The 25,998-nt window shown below is 39.3% G+C and overlaps 2 protein-coding genes across 6 annotated transcripts; both read right to left on the bottom strand.

Annotated features, from left to right (window-relative positions):
• Nucleotides 1-872: 872 nt before the first annotated feature.
• LOC113023699 (interleukin enhancer-binding factor 3-like) lies at nucleotides 873-14,375 on the bottom strand. 2 transcript variants are annotated; one of them, XM_026169989.1, is made up of 20 exons: nucleotides 14,221-14,375; nucleotides 13,678-13,845; nucleotides 10,620-10,731; nucleotides 9,747-9,940; nucleotides 9,437-9,605; nucleotides 9,157-9,325; nucleotides 7,223-7,314; nucleotides 6,707-6,802; nucleotides 6,480-6,591; nucleotides 6,293-6,390; nucleotides 6,095-6,203; nucleotides 5,848-5,988; nucleotides 5,229-5,419; nucleotides 4,863-4,982; nucleotides 4,612-4,743; nucleotides 3,839-3,997; nucleotides 3,609-3,738; nucleotides 3,468-3,506; nucleotides 1,698-2,009; nucleotides 873-1,587 (listed from the first exon to the last, which is right to left on the bottom strand). In XM_026169989.1, exons 2-20 carry the CDS (start codon nucleotides 13,788-13,790, stop codon nucleotides 1,481-1,483), a joined length of 2,595 nt encoding a protein of 864 aa, XP_026025774.1. In that variant the 5' UTR covers nucleotides 13,791-13,845; nucleotides 14,221-14,375; the 3' UTR covers nucleotides 873-1,480. The 2 variants fall into 2 exon arrangements, with proteins under 2 accessions (XP_026025774.1, XP_026025773.1); XM_026169988.1 differs by having other exon boundaries at nucleotides 13,678-13,821.
• Nucleotides 14,376-17,270: 2,895 nt separating this feature from the next.
• LOC113023698 (prostaglandin E2 receptor EP1 subtype-like) lies at nucleotides 17,271-24,719 on the bottom strand. 4 transcript variants are annotated; one of them, XM_026169985.1, is made up of 4 exons: nucleotides 24,694-24,719; nucleotides 22,740-23,088; nucleotides 20,154-21,064; nucleotides 17,271-18,314 (listed from the first exon to the last, which is right to left on the bottom strand). In XM_026169985.1, the coding sequence occupies exons 3-4, from the start codon at nucleotides 21,021-21,023 to the stop codon at nucleotides 18,045-18,047; spliced, it is 1,140 nt and encodes a 379-aa protein (XP_026025770.1). In that variant the 5' UTR covers nucleotides 21,024-21,064; nucleotides 22,740-23,088; nucleotides 24,694-24,719; the 3' UTR covers nucleotides 17,271-18,044. The 4 variants fall into 4 exon arrangements, with proteins under 4 accessions (XP_026025770.1, XP_026025772.1, XP_026025771.1 ...); XM_026169987.1 differs by lacking the exon at nucleotides 24,694-24,719 and having other exon boundaries at nucleotides 17,271-17,995; nucleotides 18,116-18,314; nucleotides 22,740-24,081; XM_026169986.1 differs by lacking the exon at nucleotides 22,740-23,088 and having other exon boundaries at nucleotides 24,694-24,717.
• Between the last annotated feature and the right edge of the window lie 1,279 nt (nucleotides 24,720-25,998).

The following is a 25,998-nucleotide window of genomic DNA, read 5'->3' as shown; positions in this document are numbered from 1 at the left end:
CCAACCTTACAAACACTACATTTGCATAACGACTGAAAACACTGACTCACAATGCTTTCCAAAAAACGTGGTTAATCCCAGTTAGTTCATTTTGGTTTGGGCCTTTTTCCCCTTAATAAATGACAATCATCACCTGAAAACCGGCCTTATCTTTATCTCATATTAGAACTTGCTTGATCTGAAACACGCAAGTCTTACAAATATCCAACAAAAAAAAGAGGTTGAAGACTTTTTCACAGTGTTTCACACAAGTTTTGGTAAAAGGTTGAAGTATGTGAAGCCTCTATCAAGAAAAACTGCTGTAAGACATTACTGGAATTGTCTCTCACACCTAGAGGTGTCACATACTAATGCAAAAACAAAGTATGCAGTTCTCCTTTTAGTGTGGTTACAGAGCTCAATTCCCTAAAGTTGTTTTCGAGCGATATTCATTTGCTAAAACAAAAACACAAGATGAGTTTTACTGTTAATAATTTGCTGTCCTTAAGTTTTTTGTTTTTGCCGACAGTCAGCAAACCCTCATCTCTGGAGCTTCCACTTGTCCCCTCCTTTAATCTTTATCAAATTTCACTGGGAGTGCTAATATTGGATCAAGCTTGCAAAATGTGCTTTAAATTTTCAAATAACTTTTAACTACACTCCTCTAATTACGGGTCAGTGAGGGTTCCTGTCAGCTTTGATAGCAGCGCAGGTAGGGAGCGCGTGGGTGCCGTATGCTTGTCCTGCATTCACAGCAGTCTGGCTGTGCATGCACAAATCATTTGCAGCTGCCACATGTCAGAGCTTGAATAAGATGAAGCTCTTAAAATGCCAACAATCATACTAACAAGATCTCTGCAATGTCTGTAATTAAGAAACTGATGGTCAGAAGCTCAGCTCCAAAATAAGTCATTTATTTGTACAAGGATTAGAGCGTTTTTATGAGACAGAAAGGACTTCAGTTTAAAACAACAAGCAGCTTTACATAAAAAAAATATACTGATACAGAACCAGTACACTACATTAAAAAGACAAAACAACCCAACGTAACACTCATGTCAACATTGACGTGATGAAGGCTACAGATAAAAGAAACGTAACTTAAAACTGGCTTACTGGTTTGTCAAAAGAACTGACAACTGAGGTTAAGAGTATCAAACAAGATCAGCAGAATTCCAGTTTCAGAGAAAACACCAGCATTTCTTTTTTTATTTCTTTTTAAGAGAGGTACCTTAGGATGATCCCTAATCATCAAGGTGGGAAAGACTACATATTTCATTATGCTGACATGCTTCCTTGCACTCTTTCCCCTCCCCCTCTGCCATCACAGAGGAACTCTGAACTGCTTAAATCCCACCTTGAGGAAATGAGGAGGCATCTGCAGGAGCTCAGAGCTGGGAAACAGGCCTATCCTTCCTTATAGCATTGCTTGAAGCAGTCAAGACATGAGGAAAAAAAGGGAGTCATGTAAGCATAATAAAAAGCACCAGTGATGTTATGATCAGTAATTCATGTCGCCGTATCCAGAGTATGAGCCCTGGGTGTGTCCTCCAAATCCCTGGTACATGCTGTACCCCTGATTCCCCCAGGACGACTGGTTTTCCCAGCCTGTGAAGAAACATTTATAACCCCAGATCATTTATATGTATAAATCAAGATTAAATATAAAGAAATAGGAAAAGCGGGAAGTTACTGTAAGAAATAGAAAAGGAACTTGCCATAATTATTATAACTCTGTCCCCCGGTGACAGAGCTGGGGTAAGCAGTGCTGTACATAGAGTAGTCTCCACCTTGGGTCAGCATCTTTCTCTTCTCATCTCCGTAGCCGTAGCTGTACGGACTCTCCTGATCAGCAGGAGGCGGCATTGACTGGTAGCTTTCTTCTTTCGTGGTGCTGGTGTTGGAGCTGGAGACGGGTGGGGATGAGTACGTGATGGTGGTGCTTTCGGGGTAAAAGGTGCCGTAGGCTGAGGTGGTGGGGGCGGTACCTTTGGCTGTGGCAGTGGCTCCATTATTGCCATATAATTTATCTTTAAGATAAGAGAAACAAGAGGTAAATGAGAGGTAAGTGCCATTTTCTTAAAAGACACGATCCTAGAGCTGCAACTGACGACAACTACAAGTGACTGTTGATCTATTTGTAAATCATAGAACCGAGACAGTTCACGCATGTTCAAGTTTAAACAAACAAACAAACAAACAAAACCCCACCACACACATAAAGATAAAGATCTTGATGCATGCTCAATCATCCAGGTAAGGGAATCCCAAAAAGTTGATCCTGTTTATCTGGACATAGCGTAGCAGGGAAGCAGAAAAACATCATTTGAAGAAAGCCCTGAGTGAAAGTCGCTATCCCAGCTGGACATTTGTCAAAGGTGGGAGGGCACCTAAAGAAATCTCCAGGCAATCCAGAAGAGAAGAAGGACAACTGTTACCTAAGTGAAAACCTTTAGTGATCCCTTATGTGTCAGGAGTATCGGAACGGCTGAGACCTCATCTCTGTGGCTTTCAACCCCCAAAACGTGCTCTGGCAGAAACTGGTCCACCCTAAGTATCGGGTCCCCCGGCACAACCAGAGTAATTTAGCGTACGCTGTTAAGCCATTGCACACACACACACTTAGGCTGCTGCCCCCGCGACCCGGCCCCGGACAAAGCGGATGAGGATGAATGGATGGATGGATGTTAAGCCATTGCCATGATTTATACACTGGGGAAACCAAACAACCCACAGGTCTATTCACACCTACAGGCCAGTGGACACTCTTTCAATGATGAGGATGTACACATCCTGGGCAGGGAGCAACACTGGTTTGAGCGCAGAGTCAAGGAGACCATTTACATGAAAAGGGAAAGACCTCTGAATCAAGCAGGGGGCCTAAGGGCACCATCTTACAACACTGTGACTGCAGCCAATCCCTAACTCTCTGTGAATGGCCATTGACCAACTATCACTTCTCAATGTTTGTTGATCAATGGTCATGTCAATTTGCATATTAATGATCAAGAAACTGACCTCCAGGCCATTTTTCACCAGTGGTGCTAGTTTCAGTCTTTATGCAAATGTACTGGGTTGGAAACCTGCAGTGAGCTGAGACTGAAGAAGTCATTTGAATGAGTGCTGAAACATTTCTCCAACTGAAAAAGCTACGCCCAGAAGAACAGAATCAACTTTTTGGGACAAAGATAAATAAGTGAAACACATCTTGGAATGTTTACCTAGAAGTTTTAAATTTTGGTAAACATAATTACAAAAAAAAAAAAAAGGTCTTTTAGCCTTGTTATTGCATGCATCATCACATATATCCATCACATATAACTGTAATTAGGCATCTTATGCCTTTCAACGAATCAGCAAAGCTTCTGCATGACATTTAAGCCTTATTTTAAAAAAAAGTGTACATCACAAAAAACATGTAAAACCAAATACACACACCCTAACATAAAACCAGAGTGCATAAAGCTAACAGACATTCAGATACTTACGATAGCCTGTGCCAGTGCTGCTCTCATAACTGTAGTTGGCTTTTAAAACAAGAAATCACCATTTAGTGCAAACTCCATTTACAGGTTTAAAGGTTTCCTACGATGATTAAATTGACTCGTAAATAGCATAAAGTTTCTTACTCTTGTTATAGCTGGGTCCTGCTGGAAACTGCTTGCCTCGACCCCTGCCCCGACCCCCTCTGTGGGGACCCCAGCCACGGGACCCTGAGTCTGAAGGGATGCCGCGGATGGTGCCGAATCCTGGGATGTGCTGTCAAAAAGGAAACGTGAGAAAAATGTCATTTTGAAACAGCCTGATAGTTAAATTGCTTGAGTTGTGCATTTTAAAGCTCACCAGTTGGATACATTACCATGTCAGTGTAGGTGACTTTCTTCTTTGAGGGATTTCTGTTATTTAAAAGTCCACTGTCATCTGGGAACAGCTTCTCTAAAGCAGCGAGGGCAGCGTAGGCCTTTGCTTCCTTCTTGTTGGAGCCTCGTCCTTTGAACTTCTGCCCATCAACTTCCACCTGTGAGACAGAAATGAGGAGAAAAGATTTTAGGATTTTATGAAGCATGTCACAGCATTTATACACAGAGAGTGACTCCTGCTGGTAGAGGAGATGGAGAATGTGTGTTGTGCACGCCGTGTCTATTCTTTTGAGCAGCAGTGCAAAAACATAGCTACAGTGTTCTGCTGAACCTCCACATGTGCAGCATAGCATAACATTAGAATTTTAGTGAGTGGAAAGCCACCACCAACAAATCGCCTGTTACACCCGCACAGCCTAACAGCTCATTATAGTAACTCTAATGTATCCTCTGATCTATGGATGTTTATTAGTTTGGGTTTATCCTGCCGAGTTTAAACATCTATTACAGACCATATGCTGTTAATTTTGGGAAGAATCCTGTCCAGAATAATGGCTCACAGGACCAAAGGAAATCGTTTATCTCCCACCTCTGTCCTTCTTTCTGAAATAATCCCACCCACATGGGACTTAACAGATTAAACACAAATACAGAAATCTTTACTTGGCTCTACAGTTGCCTTTACAAAGCCCAAGATATCAAAGCTGCTATACAGTGCAGTGCTCACTTTACACCTGATTTCTGTTTGCTGTATACAATACTGCTGACTCACCTCCATCACAAAGCACTTTTCATGGGAGCCACCCGTCTCTGCCGACAGCTCGTATTTCAGGCTGCGGCGCTTCTCGTTCAGCTCCATCACAGGGTTCTTGCCATTTTTTGTTAAGATTGGACCCTGACCAGTCTGTTCACAGCAAGCACACATAAGAAAAAACTGTGGTGAAATGCACAAGTGTTTCTCTCTGTGGGAACTTTTAGGATGCATTTGTAAATACGGAGTCCAAAGAGAGCTCAACGACATACATCTTCAGATGTAGAAGAAGTCGGTGCAACAGCTTTAACAGAGTCCTGGCTTCCTTCATTTTCACTACTGGGCTCTGATTTAGATTCAGAAGTTGTGGGAAGACCGAGATCTTGCAGTACCTGTGAAAAATGAAAGTAAAAAAACTATAAGACACATAAAACAACATTGATTTCTTTGCCCAGTCTGACTTTACAAATGTTCAAACTTACAAGTTGGGCTGCACTTAAACAAACAATCAATTAGCAAAATGTATGGAACCAATCAATAAACAGTAACTAGTCCATCAGCCAAAAAGTAACCAAGAAGAACACAGTACTGAGTATTTATACTAAAAGTCAGCTTGTGTAGATAACAAACACCATTACCTTTGTGGCTACATTAAGCTTAGCGGCACGTTTGGAAGGCCCCGTTGCCTCGTACGTCTTTCCATTTAGATCGACAGCCATTGTAAAGACCGGCTCGTGAACTGGGCCAGTCTGAGATGTAAGTCTGTAATCCAGACCAGGTCTGTACTGGTTCAGACGCATCACGGCATTCATGGTAAGATCATCGGTGACTACAAGGAAACAACAAAATGAGCAAACAGATTCATTTTGAGAAGCACACACAGAAAAATAAGGCTACAGAAGTCAGCATAAAGAGTAAAAGACAAATGTCACATTAACATAGGAGTCACAAAGTTGTCATTTTCACAGCACTACTCAGCTTATGTGACTTAAATATTCTATCCAAGGACACCAAAAGATTTAAAAAAGTAAATCTAACTTTTAATAGCATTTATAATTATTTTGATAAACAGAATGAAATATTATGGCAAAAGGAAATTATGTACACCTTGCCAGAAAAGCATGTTCATGTATGTAAACATACAGAATATTTATTCCACAATACCAAGTCTGTGTTTTGTCATACAGTTAAAGATCAAAGGGATTTTACAGCAGTATTTTTTGTGTTACAGTGAATAATTTGACATTCATTACTCACAGGATTTCTTCTGAAAGCGTTTCTGGAACTTGAGAAACTTTCTCTGTTTGCTGTTGAGGTGTGTGTCTTCTTCTCCTGTGTCCACGTCTGTGAAAGGTCTCTTAGCTGGCAGGTTCAGTTGTCCAACAGGTGGTATCTGGGCTACAGTTATTAAAAAAAAAAAAAAAGGGAAAAAAAGGAGATTTGATGGAAGTGTTGATTTTTCGAACACAGGAAATAAAGAAAAATAAAAAAAATAATAGCCCACCCATGCCATCTCTGTAATTTGCTCCCAGCGATTTTCGTGACCTCAGAGGTTTAGAGTCCATCCCCAACACTTTGTGCATCTGTCCAAATGCACACAGCCTCAAGGCAAACTAAGAAAAACATCAAAGTTATGCACTAATTTGTTGATTTAATTTTAAAGGTGTACATGTGTGTGGGTGCTTCTACAGGCTCACCTTACCTGAGCACTCTGTGTGATGTCTTCACACTGCTGCCTAGTCAAATAGCCAATGGCATCAACAGCTTCCTTTTCACAAGGATCTTTAATTCCAGGGCCATCTGTGCACAAATACCATTCAACTGGTGCATGAATGTCAGCTCAGTGTATAAATTTACATGCAAGTTGCACAACTCAAATAAAATCTCACCTTCCATAAGTATTCCTGAGGCTACGCACTCTAAAACCCTGCGGAGGGCCTCGCCCGCTCCCAGTGATCTCTCAGATGTACCAATAGCTTTCTCCACTAGCAGTTCAAGTGGCTATGTGGAGACAAGAAGACAAAACCGACACTTCAGGATGAAAGCAGCTGAAATGACTTAAACACAAATCTCTGCTTTGCTGCTGTCGGAGTAGATGCACAAAGAGTTTCCTCACCCATCCTGAGAGTGGCGTCCAGGTAGGAACGCGGTTACACAAGTCCCTCATGAGTCGGATCACAACGACGGCAGAATTCAGGGTGTTAACTTTTGCCTGGAGGCAGAAACAAAGCCCATTAGGTTAGCAGAGCTTCTGTCTGTGATGGAATCCTTTCTGAGATTTCAAACAAACAAAAACAAAACAACCCAAGCACAGAAGAGTAATAAGTACTGAGCCTTCTCCAAATCAACAGTAAGTAAAACTTATTCAAGCTATGTTAGCCTTTTATGACCTTTGACGTTGAAATCGAGAGAGCTCAGTCTCTCGACATGTACTCATGTCGATACCAATGATTTATCCACTTCTGTCATTGGTATAGATGAGCATTAATTTAGACATTTTATAAAGATCATTAACAATATGAACAAAAACTGAGAGCAAAAACTGTTACGGTCCTCTAAATGGACAGGAAATAAAAGATCACTCAAGGAAAACAGTTCAACCTGATGTACAAGTAAGGACGTGAATGCAAACCTGGAACCACTTGGCGTGGCGGAGAGACGCCAAGGCAGTTAGGCATTTCTGCCTGTCCAGAACGTCCGGCGGATCGTTGACTGTTCGCGTTTCTATTGACGAGGTGGGGTAAGAAGAAAAGGTACAGTTTGACCAAGGGGGTTGTCTCTGTCTTGCAGCTCAGGGAGTAGCAAACAAAAACCAGCAAACAACCAGCAGCAGGGAAAGGGGGTTTACATAAAGACACGTTTTGTCCCAGCAACCATAAAGGTCTGCTAAAAGAGATCCCAATTATATTTTCCACAGTGTATGCGGAAGTAAGACGACTGTCAGAAACAGCTGTAGTATTTATTTATAACATTGCACAGCATTAAAATATATGCACTGCACTACATCAAATACCCCCTCCCCTGAGCCACTGGGATTAGGTTTGTTGCTTCTCCCCCCTCCTGAGACAGTGTGTCCAGTTGGTCAAAGGTCCAGCGTTCCTAAAAAACTTGACAAACTAAAAGGTAATCAGTTGTAAATCACAAGCATTTAAGAAGCTTTACGTCTGCCCTACGCTGCAGCAAAACTGATGAATCCCTCAGAAAAAAAGTGGCCTAAAAAAGGCTTTGTGACAGACTGACTATATTAAAAAACAAAAACAAAAAACAACAACAAAACAAACAAAGAAAAAATACCAGCTTTGGGCAAGTTTTAGCTCATTTGTTCTACATTATACAGCTAGGGATACACCGGCTGATAATCTATGCCAATGCTGATGACAAATAATTTGTGCAGTAACCTATGCCATGATTTTTTGTTAGTATTCATTACCCCTAGAATTGATGTGAAAGATCAACAAGATCAATCTCTGCCACTGTAAATATGCAACAGTAAATATGTTTTGGGAAAAAAATATCTGCTCACTTAACAAGGCTGATCCATGTTTGGACAGTATACTATGCACAACTCTGCTTGGACTCTGTTGAGTTGAGTGGAGTTGACTGAATTTAAATTGATAATATGCATTTTCATCAGGGGTGCATGATATTAGCAAGGATTTTAATCACTGTGGCATTTAACAAACACAACTTAAAGTTTTAAAATATCAACTTGCACATTTAACTTGTCCAAACCTTGACCTTAAATTAGACCTTTGCCTAAAATGATTGTTTTATTGAAACAGAGTAAATATGGTTTGATCCAACAATGATTAAGCATTAATAATCCTACCCCAGGACGTAACAGCTCCAATAATTATCCAGTCTAATAATTTTATTACTAATATTGCAGGATTTTTAATGTGCAGTCCCAGTGTATAGTGTATTAAAATGGACTAAAACTGCACTGAGACTGATATGGTTCTCAGTCTGAGGCTCCCCCTGAAATTCAAATAAACTTTAGACTACCAGATAAATGCAGCTAACGCTAATCAACACAGGAGCTTTCAAACACTACACCAACCAAAATATTCACCTGAACAATGATTTTTTTGCCTTATACTGTAAATCCTCCTAAGGTAGGCAACAGCTGATCAGTTTTGCTGCAGCTAGTTCCAAACACATGTTCAGCATCAAGGATCATGCATGCGCGCTTGAACTTGTTATTCTTAAAAAAAGCCTTCACTTGAAACATGAAAACAACAAGAATATACAAGTTTTTTTTTGTTGTTGTTTTAAATGACTGAGGCACTGTCACTAACAACATGAGCAGGATGCATCAGTGACTACAGAGGAAATATCCTGCATACGTCAGTTTGCAACAAAAACGACGAAAGGACTCTCGTGCGAGCAAAGAGTCAATGTTCACTGGCATCAGTCTGACACGGTCACTGTACAAGCTCCACTGAGGTTTAATGAGATGGGACAACTGGTTTGATTTCAAACAGTCAGTGCAGATTAATAAATCAGTGGAGCAGTACAGCGCCTGCATACCGACAACACAGATCAGGGCTGGGCCGACATACGCACCTTCTTCTTCTTCTGCTTCTTCTTCAGCAGTTTCACTCTCTTGCACTGTCCTGACAAGAGGTGATGTCAGGTGGATAATAAGAGTCAGAACTGACTCCTTGGTGCTCGTAACAACAATGGCTGCATCTCCTGGACACTGGCTGACTGCATATGTCTCAGGTGAATTAGTCTATTAAAAAAAGAGAACAAATAATTAAGACGGTTAAACCTGGATTAAAATAATCCAAGTCAAAATATGTGACATGTGTTTTTAAAGTATGCTGCAGGCACTCATTTCTACCTCTAACTGTGCAGAGAGTTTTTCGGCCACTTGTTTCAGCAGAGTAACTGTAGGCTTGTTGGAACAAAGCAGCACCAGCTCCACGTTCTTGTCCCCCTTCAGAAGGAGTCCCTTAGCCACCAAACCAACTCGCATAACCCCACGCAGCACACGCTCTTGTGAGCCATCACTTTAAGTTGAGGGGTGCAAAAAAATAAAAAATAAAAATTGCCAATTAAATCATTTATATTAAAACAAAAGCAGTTTTATTTATTTATTTTAAAAGCTTGCAGATATCCTTTTAAAAGCATCGCAGGTTATTCTCTCTTACCTCTGTGCTTCTGTATTTGCTTCGTCATCTTTTGGAGCATCCATCTGGTCAGATACAGTCTTGAGAGCGCACTCCACATGGGAGACGATTGTCTGTACTGCCTCCAACTCCTCTGTTGGGGGGTACACTTCAGAATGTTTGGCCAACACGTAGCGATCATATGGGCCCGCCTGTACGTGAGTTGTTGCAGATTCCTTAAATAGAAAAAATAAATAAATAAATAAAATAAAGACAAAGTTCATACTGGAGGAAACTCACTGCAGATAACAGTAAATGTATAATTACTTCATATTGCAATATTATTTCATGACAGGTAAGTGTTAGGATTCATTAAAGCCATTTTTTAAACTACGTTTTACTGCTGCTGATATATTCCAGTGAAGACATATGAAGAAGTATAATAATAGAGTAATAGCGGTAATAGGAAGTCTGTGATTTAAAAAAAAAAAAAAAAAGGAAAAATAAACAGGCGACAGCTTTCAAGAGGAACAATGTTTTTGCAGAACGAGGGGAAACAAAATGGGGATGGAAAAATACGACATGTTCTGTGAATTCAGGGTTTCCACCAGGGAAGTTGTTGGACCTGGCGGCTACTGTGACCAAAATGGGGGTTTATTACAGTAACTTAACGTCACAAGATATTCATGAGACAATATTCTCCTGTTATATTGTCACGACTAAAAAAAGACTTAAGCATTAAAAAAAGGTTGTGTGTTTAAAATCATAGAAATACCAGAAGGACAACACTTAATAATATTTAATCGTTAACCTCTGCTAAACTTAGACATGGAAAGCTGCAGGGTTTGTAATACAATGGAGTAGAAACCCTGTGATTATCTAGTGTATCTATTTATCAGGCAAAACAGAACCAACCTCACGATAACGTTTATCCTCCATATGCTCGATAGCAGCAATGTAGTCATGGTACTGTCTAAGCTCCTCTTCATAGCACAGACAGTCATACCAGTAACGCAACTCCTCATATCTGGAAGACAAAAGAATTTGAGAACATATGAAGAAAAGTTTCAGAGCTCAAGTTAGAAGAGATGTGTCAAGTGACATAATTTATGTCACTTAATTTCAGTGTTGGTCAAGTTACTTGAAAAAAGTAATCAGTAACTAATAACCAATTACTCCCCCAAAAAAGTAATCCCGTTACTTTACTGATTATTTATTTTCAAAAGTAATTAATTACTTAGTTACTTAGTTACCTTTTAAAAAACACGATTTACAACCTGAATAGGTGATAAAGTGATAGATCTTTCAGCCCAATTCTACTTTTTCTGCATAATCCATCATACAAAATGTAATCAAATGGAAAAGTCTCTTTTTAAAACTTGTTTTATCAGTTTTAACCTTTTAACTTTAGGCATCAAGCAAAAATTAAATTATATGCAACATTCTCTGACTGGAAGAAATTTGTTTTAAACCTATTTAAACCTATTTTCTGCACATTCCAGCACATAAAATATATATTTTTTGTGTGTTTACACTCACTCTTTCAAATAGATGCAAGTAAAACACAGCAGAAAATAAACAACATCAAAGACTAGCGGTGCTTTTGCTCTATTTTCACCTGTACAGCAGGAGTGGCATAGGCGGAGGTTTACCCTGGTGCAGGTGTGCCGCAGCAGTCAGTGGAAGAATCCGCGAGTTTCTCTGTGAATTTCCCATTACGTCATAGCGCACTCCGTGCTTGCTTGGAAGTTTAGGGGTTTTTTTTCACTTTAAAAAGAAGTTTTCTTCCCACGCACAACGGACACTAATGTTTTTGTCACTTTTTATGGAATCAAACTCAAAATAAGGTCAGTACTTCCACGCTTTAAACGCTGCACGCTCATACTCTCTCCCGCACTCGATATATGATGCACTGTTGATCTGCACACAGTTGTTGTCACGAACGTCGCACTCGCTTACGTCACTGTCATGAGACATTCTCGATAAAAATCACGGTTTTAGTAACGCAGCGTTACTACGGGAAAGTAACGGTAATCTAATTACCGTTTTTGCAATAGTAATCCCTTACTTTACTCGTTACCTGAAAAAAGTAATCAGATTACAGTAACGCACCCATCTCTGCTTAATTTCACAGGACAGGGAAACATACTCTTGTTAATGTATCGGCTCTTAAATTTGCACTGAAACGGCTGATCTACTCAGTATGCTTCAATGATAATAACAACAATTTCTTCTATAGAGTAATAAAGGTTGTTTTCAGCACAATAATAACAGGCATTTAGCTTACTGGAAAACAAATCTATTCCTCATTATCTGACAGAGCTGTTCAAAGGCTGCAGACTTGTTCCAGCAGACAAGTCGAACTGTGCCGCATCATAGACACATAATGTGCCTTATTCTACTTGCGTGACATCCCAAACACTCAATCAATACCTACGTGCAAGGGAGGGATGTTTACTCGCCTCTCACAATTTTATAGGAAGCATATTTGGAAGGACTGAGCCTAGAATTTAAAGTCTAAAACTCTGTGTCCCAGACACAAACTAACCTTAGATTAAAAATGAATTTTAAAAAAGTGGTATTCTTTTTTAATTTTTCACACTTTAGAACTAGGTATAATGCAGGTCTGTAAACTGGCTGTGCAAGTATAATCACACTAGGCACACTCCGTACAGTGCTCAAGTATGTTTGACCCCCCCAAAGTCCACATTATTTGACTAGTGCCAGTATGTGATGAATGTAAACTGTGCCCAAACATGAAACTCAGATATTTTGTCAACAACAGCAGCCTTGATTGCTTTGTTATTTGACAGATCTAAAAGCCATTTAAGAGAAGACTTACCTAAAAAAACAAAAAAACAACAAAATACATGAAGTCATGAAGCTCCCTATATTTTGCAAGTGTGCCTTTAAAAAGTGTGTGTGTTCAAGAAAGCGAGAGAGGCAATGAGATGCACAAACAAACCTGAAGCATACTCCAGCCAGATGTTTAAGCATGGTGTGAACACAGGCCAATGTGGCAACATGTGAGTGAACCTTTATTCTGTGCTTGCAATGAACCAATTCCTTGAACATGAGCTGCCTGACTGAAAGAGACTTTTCAGTCTTCAAGAGATTATTCTTCATAGTTTGTGTTTTGTTTATTTCATTTAGGGCTGTTCGATATAACGATATATATCGGATGGTTCATTTTACACTATCGTTTGTTTTGTGGTGTCATAAAATAAACTGTTTACAGCAATATTTTTTTCATCGTTTTGATGGTCACTGTAGTGGCTATATTAATTTCTTAAAGTTCTCTCTTTCTCTTATATTTTATATAACCACACTACAATGGACAAGCGCCTGTTTTTATGCATTGTGGTTAGCAACAAAGATGGTAACAGCATCGTGTGTCCGCTTGTTTATTTTCCACACAAACCTTTCACAATAAAGCTCAAGATCCTGTTGAGACTTTTCAAAATAAACTGAATCACGTGAAAGAGCAGATTATTTACGGATGAGAATTAAAAAAAGAGCCGCCAGGTGCTAAAAAATAAACCTTAGACTCAAACGTTAGAACAGGCTTTTCCCCGCAGCACGCTGTGTAATAAATACTCACAAAGAAAACTGTTACAGTTATGCTGTTACAACTTATGTCTAAAAATGTATAGTTTCATGCATCGGTTAAAACACTCGACTCCAGCTACATGACGCGCAGCTGGAAACACTTCCCGCAAGACGAGCTTCCCGAGAGTCACAGAATTTACAGAAAATGTTACATTTTTGTGATTTATGTCGTTATCGGGAAGATAGAATTCTTATATCGGGATATGAGATTTTGGTCATATCGCACAGCCCTAATTTCATTAGTTTTTTTTTTTTCCTTTATACAGAACCTGTTGCTGTATTTTAATGAAAAGTACAGAGTGTACTATGCAAATGCTAGCTTTCGGGCATCTTTTATTCAGGACCATGCATCATGTGCGTGTACCTGTCGAAATCATGCGGATGGAGGCGGTGTCCCTGTTGTATCAGGCTGTCCCAGTACAGCAGCTCCTCGTATGCCTGGTGCTCGTCCCACACTGGCGCTGCAGCGGCCGCCATGCTGTCGCGATCGCAGGACCCAAGCTACCACCTGTGCGCCCCCAAGTATACACCACTGTTAAAAACAGTTAGCAGGCAATTGGCTGTGTAATAACAACCACAATAAAGCAGCAGATGATTTGACATTATCCATGTATATGCTAACGTTAACTAAGCGGTACACTTGTTACGCTGCAGGCTGAGACATGTGGTTAGGATGCAGTAACTACGCTCACAGCAAACTAAATATATTTATAATAATAATAATAATGATGATAATAATAATAAAAAAACTGGTCCCTTACACCCATAATTATTCCATCCACATAAGTCAAGGCAGCCAATTAGCCTATGTTTACAGCGACTGGATGCTAGCAAGCTAGGTGAAGTTACCCAGAATGTCAGTGCTGTTAACGTTGCATTACATTTCGATTATGTCTTTAGAGCTCACCTCTGTCAACGGGCCAGTAAACAGGTGTAGGTCCCTTAACGTTGTTAGCTTCAGGATGTTAGGTTAGTTTGAGATGAGCCAGGCCTGCGCAGGATCGGTCACTCCGGTGAAGTTTCGCTTCTTCTTCTCCTAGTTTAATTGCGGGTCGCACATTACCGTGTTTAGGTGTATACCGCCACCTGGTGAACCGGAGTGTGCGTTATGTCATAACTAACTAACTAACTAACTAACTAACTAACTAACTAACTAACTAACTAAATAAATAAATAAATAAATGCAAAGTAAAAGCAAGAGTAAAAAGGATGACTTGTTTGAACATGTTCCATGTTGGACATTCCACAAATGCACTACAAACTAGACCTTGGAACAATATGCTTATTTGCACACCTCAGTCACATAGTTATTGAACACGTCTACAATATATTTGCACATTTTGCATCTTGCACATGTCTTCGTCCTGTCTTGTCTACAATATTGTGAGCATAACATGAACCTGGTATTCAATACCCACTGCACAATAGTCTCACTTTACTGTAATTGCACATGACCACTTTGTATTGTCTCTTATTCTGTCTTTGTTTATTGTACATATATTTGGTTAGTAGTAGTACATTTTTATCTTTTTAATTTGACTTAAATTTAGCAAGGGGTGAAATGGCATTTTGATATGCTGTATACTGTGTATATTGTTATACTGACAATAAAAACCTTGAATCTTTAATCTTGAATATTCAGAGGAGGGACAGAGGATAGACTGGGCAAAGGTTGTTGAAGAAGGAGCTCTGAAGCAGGAGGAAAGGAGGAGAACAGACTAGTGCAACAGGAGGAGAATGCAGACGGGAAGGAGATAATCCTCAATGGAAAAGCTGCATACCACTTCTTCTGTCACAAATCCTTCACTGTCTCCCAGTTTTCCATTATGGTATCGCTCGACTGTCATCCATTAGTTCATCAATATTTCTTCTCTTGAAGTTCATTATGCATTTCTGTTTATATTTGGATCTTGACCCACCCATTTGCTGAGACCTAACTATTCGAGGAAAAACATTCTAAGTGGAATATGATGATCTCAGTGTCTACTTATGGCTCTGGGATCTAAGCCTCTTGGGCCTCTTCTATCTGTTACAAACCAAAAATTATTGGAACTAACTGCTCTACGTCAATTTTTTTTTCCAATATAGCCATCAGACTCAGTTGTATATGTTCAGATATCCACTCCCCTGATCATCCCAAGTAAATATTTGTATAGTATTAAAGTAATTCCTCTTTACATAAACTCAGACCATCTTTCTTTTTTGAATCCATTTTCTCTTCTGTTCTGTGTGATGTAAGTCCACATCTAACACTGAAAATATCCACGGAGGAACATTACATCACACAGTTACTACTCTTACCTTTTCACATCATATTCTTCTGCTATCGTTATTTCCCTTTTTGTAATATGTCAGCTTTCACCAGTTTGCATTATGCAATCTGGTTAGACTTTGGTCCTGCTTCATACTAACAAAGATATAATGCAATGTTGTTAGCTGCTAATATTTTGGAGAACAAATAGGAATAAATATGTTAATTTAATCAATTTTTTCTATTCATGATGCAGATTATTTTTTAGTTTTAAATGATCTGATACAATTGCGATCAGTCCAGGTTGTTCTGTGCCTCTTGCTCTATGACAGCTGCATAGGCTCCAGCCACTCCCTGCAACCCTAAGCTTGGAAAGTGATTTAGAAAATGGATGGAAAGATGATCCAGTCCACTTAAAAACAGTTATTTGGTCCAATATTTCTGTTTGAACTTAACCTAAATGGTTCTTGTAAAGGATTCTGTTGTTTGAGATCCATTTTAATACAGGTCAGTATTTTATTTTATTTCAGACACACATAAAGTTAACTGTATTTAATTTAGAAACGCATACACAAAAAACAAAAATGTAGAATTTGTATCAGTGTCCTCCATTGCATACAGTGCTTAACAAAATTATAAGATCACCACCCAATGTAAGGCTCAACTGCCCTAAATTAATAATTTAAAATTTGGTAATTGCGAAAATCATTATTTATGTTTCTGTAATGTTAATCCATCTTCACAAGCTATTTTATCAAAATGATATTTTTTTTATGCAAAAATTTTTGTTATCCACAAATTTTAAAACTTACTGTTCCATAAAAAAAGCAAAAAATTAGTACATAAAAATATTTTTTTGAAATTGAAATTACAGTTATTTACTTGGAGTCCTGAACAAAAAAAAAAATATTATTTTGTTGTTGTTGTTGTCGTTGTTGAATGTTATGCTGGATTGGTTTCGGACTTCTCAGAGAAGTCCAGTTTGCCAGTTCAAATGTAGGTATTACAACATGAATTCAGTTTATTTTTTCCCCTAATAAACATCAACATGACTTTTAGTTACTGACAGATTTCTAAAATATTTGTGTTTTCTTGTTTTTATGTGGTCTAATAATTTTGTTAATCACTGTATGGGTAAATGAAAAAACAAACTTGCAAGAAACATGATCATGATTGAATTATTTTACCTGCTCTGTACCCCACAATATAACCAGTCCAGATCCTGTGATCAGCTGAAATAAGAAAGGGTCAATAGGGCATATGTCCACTCACCAAGATTGGATGGCAAAACCTATTATGATTGGACTGAAAGCTTTATGGGAGGTTAAATAAATATCAGATTTCATTTATTTAACATTTTGCAGTAATATTTAACATTATCCAGAATAATGAAGGAGCAATTGGAAATAGCAAGTCTAGATCTTCTAGGAATTTAGAGACATTTCTAGGACAAAATAAAAAGGCTTTTATGTGGTTGTAGGTGAACTACTACTACTACTACTACTACTACTACTACTACTACTACTACTACTACTACTACTAATAATAATAATAATAATAAACACTGATGTCACAGACATCTGTATGATAGTAGAGTACAACATTTTTTAAAAGCTAAAAGATTCTGTTTCTAGCTTAAGGAAAAAATAAATACAAAGTTCTGGAATAAAATCACATTGAATCGTTTTTTATTTACATTCAGTCTTTACACACACTCAGAAAAATGAGTGTATAATTCAAGTATTACGTTATAACCTCTTACTTTATTTCACAAAAAGAAATATATAAGCACACATAGAGCATATAAACATACATAAACTCCACAGTATTTGAATATTAACATTCCTTAATGAAACACATTCAGCAGAATACGCTCTAAATACTTCTGGGTTTAGTACGGTGCTCCCTCCAAATGTTAAAACCAGTACAACCGATTTCTTTTGCAATCATACAATGAAGGCATGCCAACTGTGCAATTCATGTCTTTAAAAGCAGATAGAACTGAGTACAAATAAATCAATGCAATACTGTATGTAGTCCCTGTATAAGTGGCACTTCTGCAAAACTTTGAGCTTCTCCAGACAAAGCGTGGTTAGTACTGCAGCCATATGCGGCCTAAATCGTTCCCTTGTCCTCTTCAGAGTTTCCTTATGAGGGTATAATAACAAGGAATGTTCACTCAATGCAGGTAAACAGTAGAAAAGTGTATATTTTGTGCAAAATCATAGCATTAGCTAGCTTTCATTTATAAGGTCCAGACCATGAACTCAGGGTAAACTTTGATGATGTGAGAAAGAGAAATGATGATTAAATCCAAGAAGCACTTTTTTAGAGAAGGTTTAAAAGCCACGGAGGTGTTTTCAAACATCCTGCTCTTCTGTTGGCTTTTCTTTATAAAGATCTTTGCTGAGTTCTTCATATGCTCACTGACCTGGTAACAAAATATATCCGCAAATTACTATGTCAGCCTTTCTCTCATATCAGACTTGATCTACATCATTCTTCTCTGAGCTAGGAAAAGAGGACGGCTCCCAACGGCCCAAAATAGTACCCCTCAGGCCTGCCTGGCACTTAGCGATGAGGTAGATTTTGCGGAGCACGGTGCGGCGCAACAGGATGTAAACCCAGGGGTCGAGGATCTGGTTCCACGTGGCCAGCCTCACTCCCATCACCATCAGGGTTTCATAGTATGACAAGCTGTGTCCAATGGTTCCCGTGTAGGAGTGAATCACGGACATCAGGCCAAAGATCTGCAGACATGAAACATAAAACTGCAGTTAGTAAAATGAAAAGTAAAAACAATATATTAAAAGAATAGCAAAATAAATGTTTATAAAAATAGAATGCCACTCTGCCCTCCTTAGTGTCATAGATACAGTGACATTGCTTTATAAGGTCTGGCTATAGTTGTACTAACCTCTTATTGATATTTTAAAGTAGAGACTGCAGGAGTAAAAGTTTAGCTGGACTGCATTGCGCCTAATACCTGGTATTAAAATCTTCAGCTTTGATACCAATACTTTTAATTAGTGAAATCTATAATATGCAATCATCTTAGGGAGAGCAATGTAATGAGATCACTTGTATTTACCATTTATTTAATAATGATAGTGCAAATTCTCTGATCACATGCAGGTATCATAAGACAAAAAACCTTCTGCTTCATATATGTTTGTGCACAGAAGTAACACCTGAGCCTTCTTACATTACATTACATTAAATTTGCATGCTACTGATATGTAACTATCAGCAATGTGCTGATGTTTGACCAAAAAATAACAAAGTCACCATGCCTGTCATGCCCAGTTTGAAACTGTAATGGACTGGTCACCTGTCCGAGGTGCACCCTGACTTTTGTCAGGTGGCATTGGCTCGAGCCCCACACAAACCCTGAATTTGGATAAACAGTTAAGAAAATGGAAGGATGGAAGCAACCGATGGAAATAATTTCACTTTAGTAAAACAGAATTTGGCTGAATCTTTACGTGAGTCAGTCAAGCAAATGACAATCTGAGTAAACTGAAATCACCAAATTAAAAAACACATTGTAAGCTTCTTAATATGATACAAACCAGATACCAGCTGTGTACGGTATGTTGTTTTGTCCTTGAGGACTGCTGCACAGTTCACTTGAGTGGCTGCATGAAAGCTTGAGCAAGAATTTTTGGACTGCTGTTGTTCCTTGAGATGTAAGCTAGAGTTTGTTGGCAGGTCTAACTTGAGAGATACTTTCCCATTCTCATTTTCTGCTAATCCTATATAAACCCTTGATAGCGTGCAAAATCCCTCTGTTATTATGCATGTGACGCACTTTTTAAATATGCGGTCTTTCTTTCTGACCACATTTCTGCTTCAGTCTCTGTTTGCACATTGTTTTTTTGTTTTCTTAACTGAGCTTGATATTTAAACAAAGTGATTGACTTACACAAAGTAAGAGCACTTACTCTTTAATTTAGCAGTTGTTGTTCCCTGTCTGACATTTGATCCCATAATGATCCAGCTGTGTAATGTGATCCAGTTCTCTTCAGAAATGTGTTAAATAAGAATTTCATGTTTTGTTTTGTTTTTACAGAAACAAGGCCATTTGGACAGAAGATTCTTTCTTTCTTTTTTTGTCTTTGTCAGCACTGATCCTGTTGCTAATGCAGTGTGACTTTAAATATTACTTCTAACTTCACAGTTTTTAACCAAAATTCTCAGTTTGCCCCTAATCTCACAGTTGCACTATGTGACATAACTTGAAAACCTCCAAAAATTTGAGGAGTAAAAATACTGCTTAACCACCACATAGGTGCTTTCAAACATACTGGCTAAAAATCCACTTGTAGTGAGCTGCCAGAATGAGTAAGAGAGCTGTAAAGCTGTTGTGATCTAACAGCTGCAATAAAACTGACGAGAGTTAATAAAGCACAGTATGGGCATGAAGGCAAGCATGCTCAGTGTCGCTAATCATCCAACCTAAGTAGAAACATCTGTGTGAGAGAACATTTGATGCGTAAGAGCTCTTTCTTTTTTTATTTTTAGACAACAGGTGAAGTCTACCATCTTACTGACTTTTCTTTCTTAACCTTGTACTTCCTGACACTCACCAGCAGAGGGCTCCAACAGATACACGAAGTGACCATTATTCCAACGAGCTGCACCACCATCTCTATGTCGTGGGACTTGGCTGAGTGATGGGAGCCGGGCTGCCTCCTGAGCCGGGCGAAGACCAGTGTCAGTCCACTGATGGTGTTACAAACCAGCGCCACAGCTAGCGAGGCCAGCCCAAGTCCAGAGAACAATACTACAAATGCCACATCCACCTCCTTAGTGTCACTGAGCACTTTGATGAAACACCAGGTCCCTGGCTCTTGATAGGTGTAGGAACCCAGCTGAAAGCAGGGTAGCAAGGCCACACTTAAGGCTGCCAGCCAGATGATGGAAAGACAAATTTTTGCACGTCTTTTTGTGACCAAAGATGAGTGCAGCAGTGGTTTAGTAACACCCAGGCATCGCTCGGCAGCCATGGCACAGCCCATGAAGAGAGGGCATAGTCCGAAGAACACCATGCTGCCACCGAGGAACTGGCACATCCCATCAGAGGAGTTGACATACTGAGGCCTTGCAGCTCCAGAGAGGTAGAGTCGGAGAACCAGGGCACCAGGAATCACATGGCCAATCGAGTCTGTAATCACTAGTGACGTGGCAAACAGAAGGAATGTAGCTTTGGAGCGCCGGCGCTGAAGGGAGTAAGCATTAACCAGGATGAAGAGGGCCACAATGTTGGAGATGATGCCCAGTGTCATGGACAATATGACAATGAACGCTCCACCAGCGGTAGGCTCCTCAAAGGTGAGGTTTTCATGGTGTGACAGCCCTTCAACAGCAGCCCTGACCTCCACCTTCCCTCCACTGTCATTAGCCACATGAGGGAGAAGCAGGGGGGCTGAGGAGTTGTAGTGGCTCAAAGCTAACATCTCTGAACTCTGAAGGTCGTGAGATCCATAGTTAGGTGAGGCTGCAGGAGATAGAAAAGGCATATTTAGTTATAAAGCACTCTTAAGCTGCTGTTGATCCGTGTAAAATGATATTGATGAGTTGATTTAACAAAAGCTGTAATAACTATTCACACAAATACAAATAAAAGTTCAGGAAATATCCTGGAAAAAATGAATGCAGAAAATCCCAACCCAACCAAACATCTACAATAGTGTTCCCAGATTTGTTTATTTAAATGTGATGACACAGGAGGACACAAAAACCAACCAGGTGGGGGAAAACATGAGACTAACGGTTTTATTTGTGAACAGAATTCCTGCCTCGAAGCATAAACAGGGAGACGTGGCTGCCTTGCAATGAGGCATGGTGGCTGCACTGAAGCACACGATTGAACTCTGGGGCACAAAATGCAGTACGGTTACAACCGTAAATATGTTTTATCTTCCTGAGTGGGGGACAGTGCCAGGTCAGGTGGTCCTTTAGCCACAGCCCTTAGAGGGTAGGCTATTAGATATTGGCAGATTGTTAAAACGCCAAAAGAGACAATAGCTTTCAGAAGAAATGCGTTCATCTCTTTCTCTGGCCAAAGAATCACTGACAAGAGGCAGTAAAGCCGCTTCTGAAACCAAAGGCACCACCTTTACGTGACATCCTATAATGGTCATCTTTTAAGATTTCAGGGCTGCTGACATTTAAAAGATTCAAAAACACTACAAGAAAGAAAAGAAGGAAATTATTGTTTTCACATCTATTGCGTTCCCCACGAATATGGCTCTTGTTCTTTTATAACTGAGTTTGATTCAGGTGGAAGTATGTGAAAGAAGTGCAAAGGAGAGAACTTTAATAGTCGTATGACACACAAATGTCTTATAAATGTACTTATAATTATTCATCATAGGCAGGAACATTTTTTCAATCTTTTATACATATATTTAATATATATATATTTAATAGATGACAAATGTTTAAGTTCTTCTTCTTCTTCTTCTTTTTGATTTGTAAATATTCCTTTTGAACCCAACCTGACACACTTGAGCGATGAAAGGACACAGGATGACAGACAGCAAGTAGAGGCTACTGAGGCAGCTGTCAGGACTGCAGTGCTTTGTTAATCAAAGTGGAGCGTCACTGTTAGGTTTAGTTTGGAGGTCAAACATAGTTAAACAGAACAGAACTCCCAGCAACACAAAAAAAAAGACTAAATATTGGGGGAAATCAGAGCTGAGCATTATTCAGCTCACTGTTCACGATGCTTCATTCCATAATCACATACATTTTTTTAACACAGAGAATCCTTATACCTCGTTTGTGGTGTCTAAACAGTAACAGTAATTGCCTTAATTTAAACTAATTAAAACAATTACTGGATCCAGTTTCTACCAGAAAGAAATATTATTTTTTTAGGGCTGTCTCCTGCCTACTGTTTCAGACTTCCACAGAGCCCAGAGACAGCCAGTAAGCTGCTTTTCTGCACCACAACACACCCTATCACAATTTCTTCTCACCACTTTGTTAAATCTATGAGAATTCCCACACTGATCTGTATATTTTCAGAAAAGTTCACATTTCCACTAAATAAGAAACATATATACAGATGTTAACAAAAAATAATACATATAAAATGAACAAAGACTTATTCTTTTTTATTACTCCTCTTCATCATTATTATTATTTAAATGGAAGAAATTACTTACCACTCGACAGTTGATTAGTTATCTTATAAGTCCAGCTGGTTTATCTTTGTGATTCATAAGGATAGTCCAAAGAAATCCAGAAGAAAAAATCTGTTTTCATTAGAAGTCATGTTTCCTTTCGACAAGCTCCACTGCAGCGATGTCCGTCGCGGAGTTTTTTCCATTGCTTAAGGCTCCTGTCTATTTCACTGTGGCTTTTAAAGGATCCCCACTGACGCTGAAATACCGACTCACATTTTTATAGCGCGGTGTCCTCCAGTCTGTGTGGGCGTCTCTGCTGCTGTTCGCCCCCTGAGTCAAGTCCGTCTCACCCCTGTGCTGCACTTTCCCTGCAGCCTGTTTACATTACCTGCACGACCAGTAAGCGCAACCTAGCGTCACTATTTCTCAAAAAAAGAGTGAAGGGAAAAATAATTTAAAAAGAAAAAGTCATTATTTTTTACCTAAGCAGCTGTTAGAGTTTTAATTTCCCTGTAAACTTCAAAATGTTGGTCTCGAAATAGTTAATAAAGCTTTATTTGCAGTAATCAGCTTGAAGCGAAGACACTTTTCAGCTCCTGGCTCTTCTGTAAATGAATCGATCTGAACAGATTCGGTTCCATAGGCTGCGCTATTAATCTATTTATTTTTGCAGTTGAATGCGTAACTCTGAGCTCAAAATAACCTCTGCTGAGGTATCAGTTGTCCAGTACATGGTGGATATTAGTTCTTCCTATGAAGGGTCTTCTATTTCAGTAAATCCAATAGACCTCAGTATTCAGGAGCAAAAGGCTGACGTTTATAGATATAATTTAAAAAACAATTAAATAAAAAAAAATGTTTAAAAAAGACGAGGATACATGTGAAGGTGTTTGTTTTGCAGTTGTAGTTTAGATAATTTGGTATGGAAAAGCCATATTCACGCTCTAGAAAATAAAACAGATGTTCCTCAAGGACCCTGGTGTTAGTCTTGAGGGTTTCTGCAGCTGTGTAAAGGAAAAATGTATTCTGCTTGATTGACATTTTTCCTGTAGTACATACTGAAGCCAGGTGGCTTTGTTTGTTTGAATTTTACAAGGTCGTGGAATGCAAGCTGGAGCACACTAGCACACATTTTGGGTTGGAAACTGAGCAAAAGCAACATTAGAGATTGGCTGCTGGTTCACAGGAAAGAGCAGAGATGGGCACTGACATGTAAATTGTTTTCATTTTGTTTTTTTTCCTTTAAAAAAATTAAATCAAGACACCTGGAGGAAGAATTTAGGCCCTGCGAGAGTCTTAAAGGGAGGAGTGCGCAGAAAATATCAAAACATCTATTAGATGGGATTACATCTTGAAAAAGAAGCCCAGTCTCAAAGAGGTTTGTAAAACAGGCGAAAAATTTAGTTGATTTATGAGCCAAGACACAAATGTCATACTTTTTTTTTCTTGTTTATGCAGATGAAAAACATTTTCCTCTACGAAAGACTGGTGCAAGTGGATTCTTGGCGTAAGGTGGACCAGGCTGCTTGCTGTCTCATTCCAACAGAAAGATAGTCACTGGTGGCACCTATAGTTTACCCTCAGTGTTGGGAAGGTTACTTTTAAAATGTATTCCATTACAGAATACAGAATACATGCCCCAAAATGTATTCTGTAACGTATTCCATTACGTTACTCAATGACAGTAACGTATTCTGAATACTTTGGATTACTTAATATATTATCATGCTTTTTACAACAACGTGAATGTACTATTGCTGTGTGATTTATTACTATTACTGAAGGTCCGCGACTCCGAACTGTAGTAAAGGGACCTCTGACTAATACGGCGGGGTCCCTGTCGGCTTGTAGCCGAAAAATAGCTTTACTTTGTTGTGTGGGTCAACTTTTCTTGCGAGAGACAGAGAGAGGCGTCGAAAGGCTGCTCCAACGGAACTTATTGTTTTCGGAGGAAAACACGAACACGGTGTACAGTCGAGTCTTAATAACTTACTTACAACTGGGCTCGTCAGGCACTCTTCTTGGCTGAAGTGGTTATTATTACATTTACATGCTTCCAGCTGCCGTTTTTGCTCGATGACAACTCGTACCTTTCCACTCCCCTTTTTCTCCCTCCTCGCGCTCACAGACCAATAACGTGTATGGCAGTCCATTCTCCCTGCAACACGGACTACACTGCCCATGATGCTACATTCTTTAGAGCTATGCTTGTAGCATTCTGCCTGTTAGCTTAGCACAACAACAACAACAACGAAAAGGCGCTCTCTCACCCAGGAAACACACAGTCGCAGAGAGAGAGAGAGCATCGCCCTGTAACCATGGCAACCGTAACGCTGCCGCTTGGAACAACAGCTGTCAAACAAAACCCAAACAGTCCTGACCTGCGACAAAATGAAACAGGAAAGTACTGCAGTGTAATCCATTTATTTCAACAAAGTAACTGTATTCTGAATACCACCTTTTTAAACGGTAACTGTAACGGAATACAGTTACTCATATTTTGTATTTTAAATACGTAACGGTGGTACATGTATTCCGTTACTCCCCAACACTGTTTACCCTTGACTTGGTTTATTTCACACTGACACACATTGATGCAAACAGCAGAAGTCCAAAAATCCTCCTCCTGGAGTTAATTTCACCTGAGCAGGTGAAATTACTCCATTCATAATACATCCTGATTGAACAGGTTTAATCAAGCGTAGACACTTAGCAAACAATACACACAGACCATTTAATGCAATAGATCATTGCTCCAAAATCAATAAACTAGAAACCACAGTTGTCTCGTTAGACATAGACCAGGTAAAGTGGAAATTTTTATTTGCAGTTTTACACAAATTTGGATTTGGTACATTCTTCAAAAAATGGATCAAAACACAGCTATCCAAATGCATGTGTTAGGACAAATAAACTTAATTTGCAAGGCTTTAATCTAATGAGGGGCACCAGACAGGCCTAGCTTTTGTCCTTTTCATTGAACCACTAGCAGCAGCAATCCGACATGCCTATACGCTGATGATGCTATTACTTTTCCTTGGGAACTCACAAAACTCTCTTCTGGAGCGAATTACGCTCATAGATTTAACTGGGGTAAATCAAGACCTCTACCTGTGAACTGTAAATATCAGAACACCTCCACCACTCCATTACAATCAGGTAACATTATTTACATCAGTAAAGATCTCTACTCTGCCTTTCAGAGGTTTCACTATTAAGCATCATTACTTCTTAATACTGAAGCATGCGGGGCCCCGTCCTCGGCTTGTACTGGGGTCAGCTTCTCGCTGCCTGCAGT

Source organism: Astatotilapia calliptera, chromosome 6, assembly GCF_900246225.1.
Source record: "Astatotilapia calliptera chromosome 6, fAstCal1.2, whole genome shotgun sequence".
In the NCBI taxonomy this organism is placed as follows: Eukaryota; Metazoa; Chordata; class Actinopteri; order Cichliformes; family Cichlidae; genus Astatotilapia; species Astatotilapia calliptera.
This window is presented reverse-complemented; position numbering and strand designations above follow the sequence as displayed.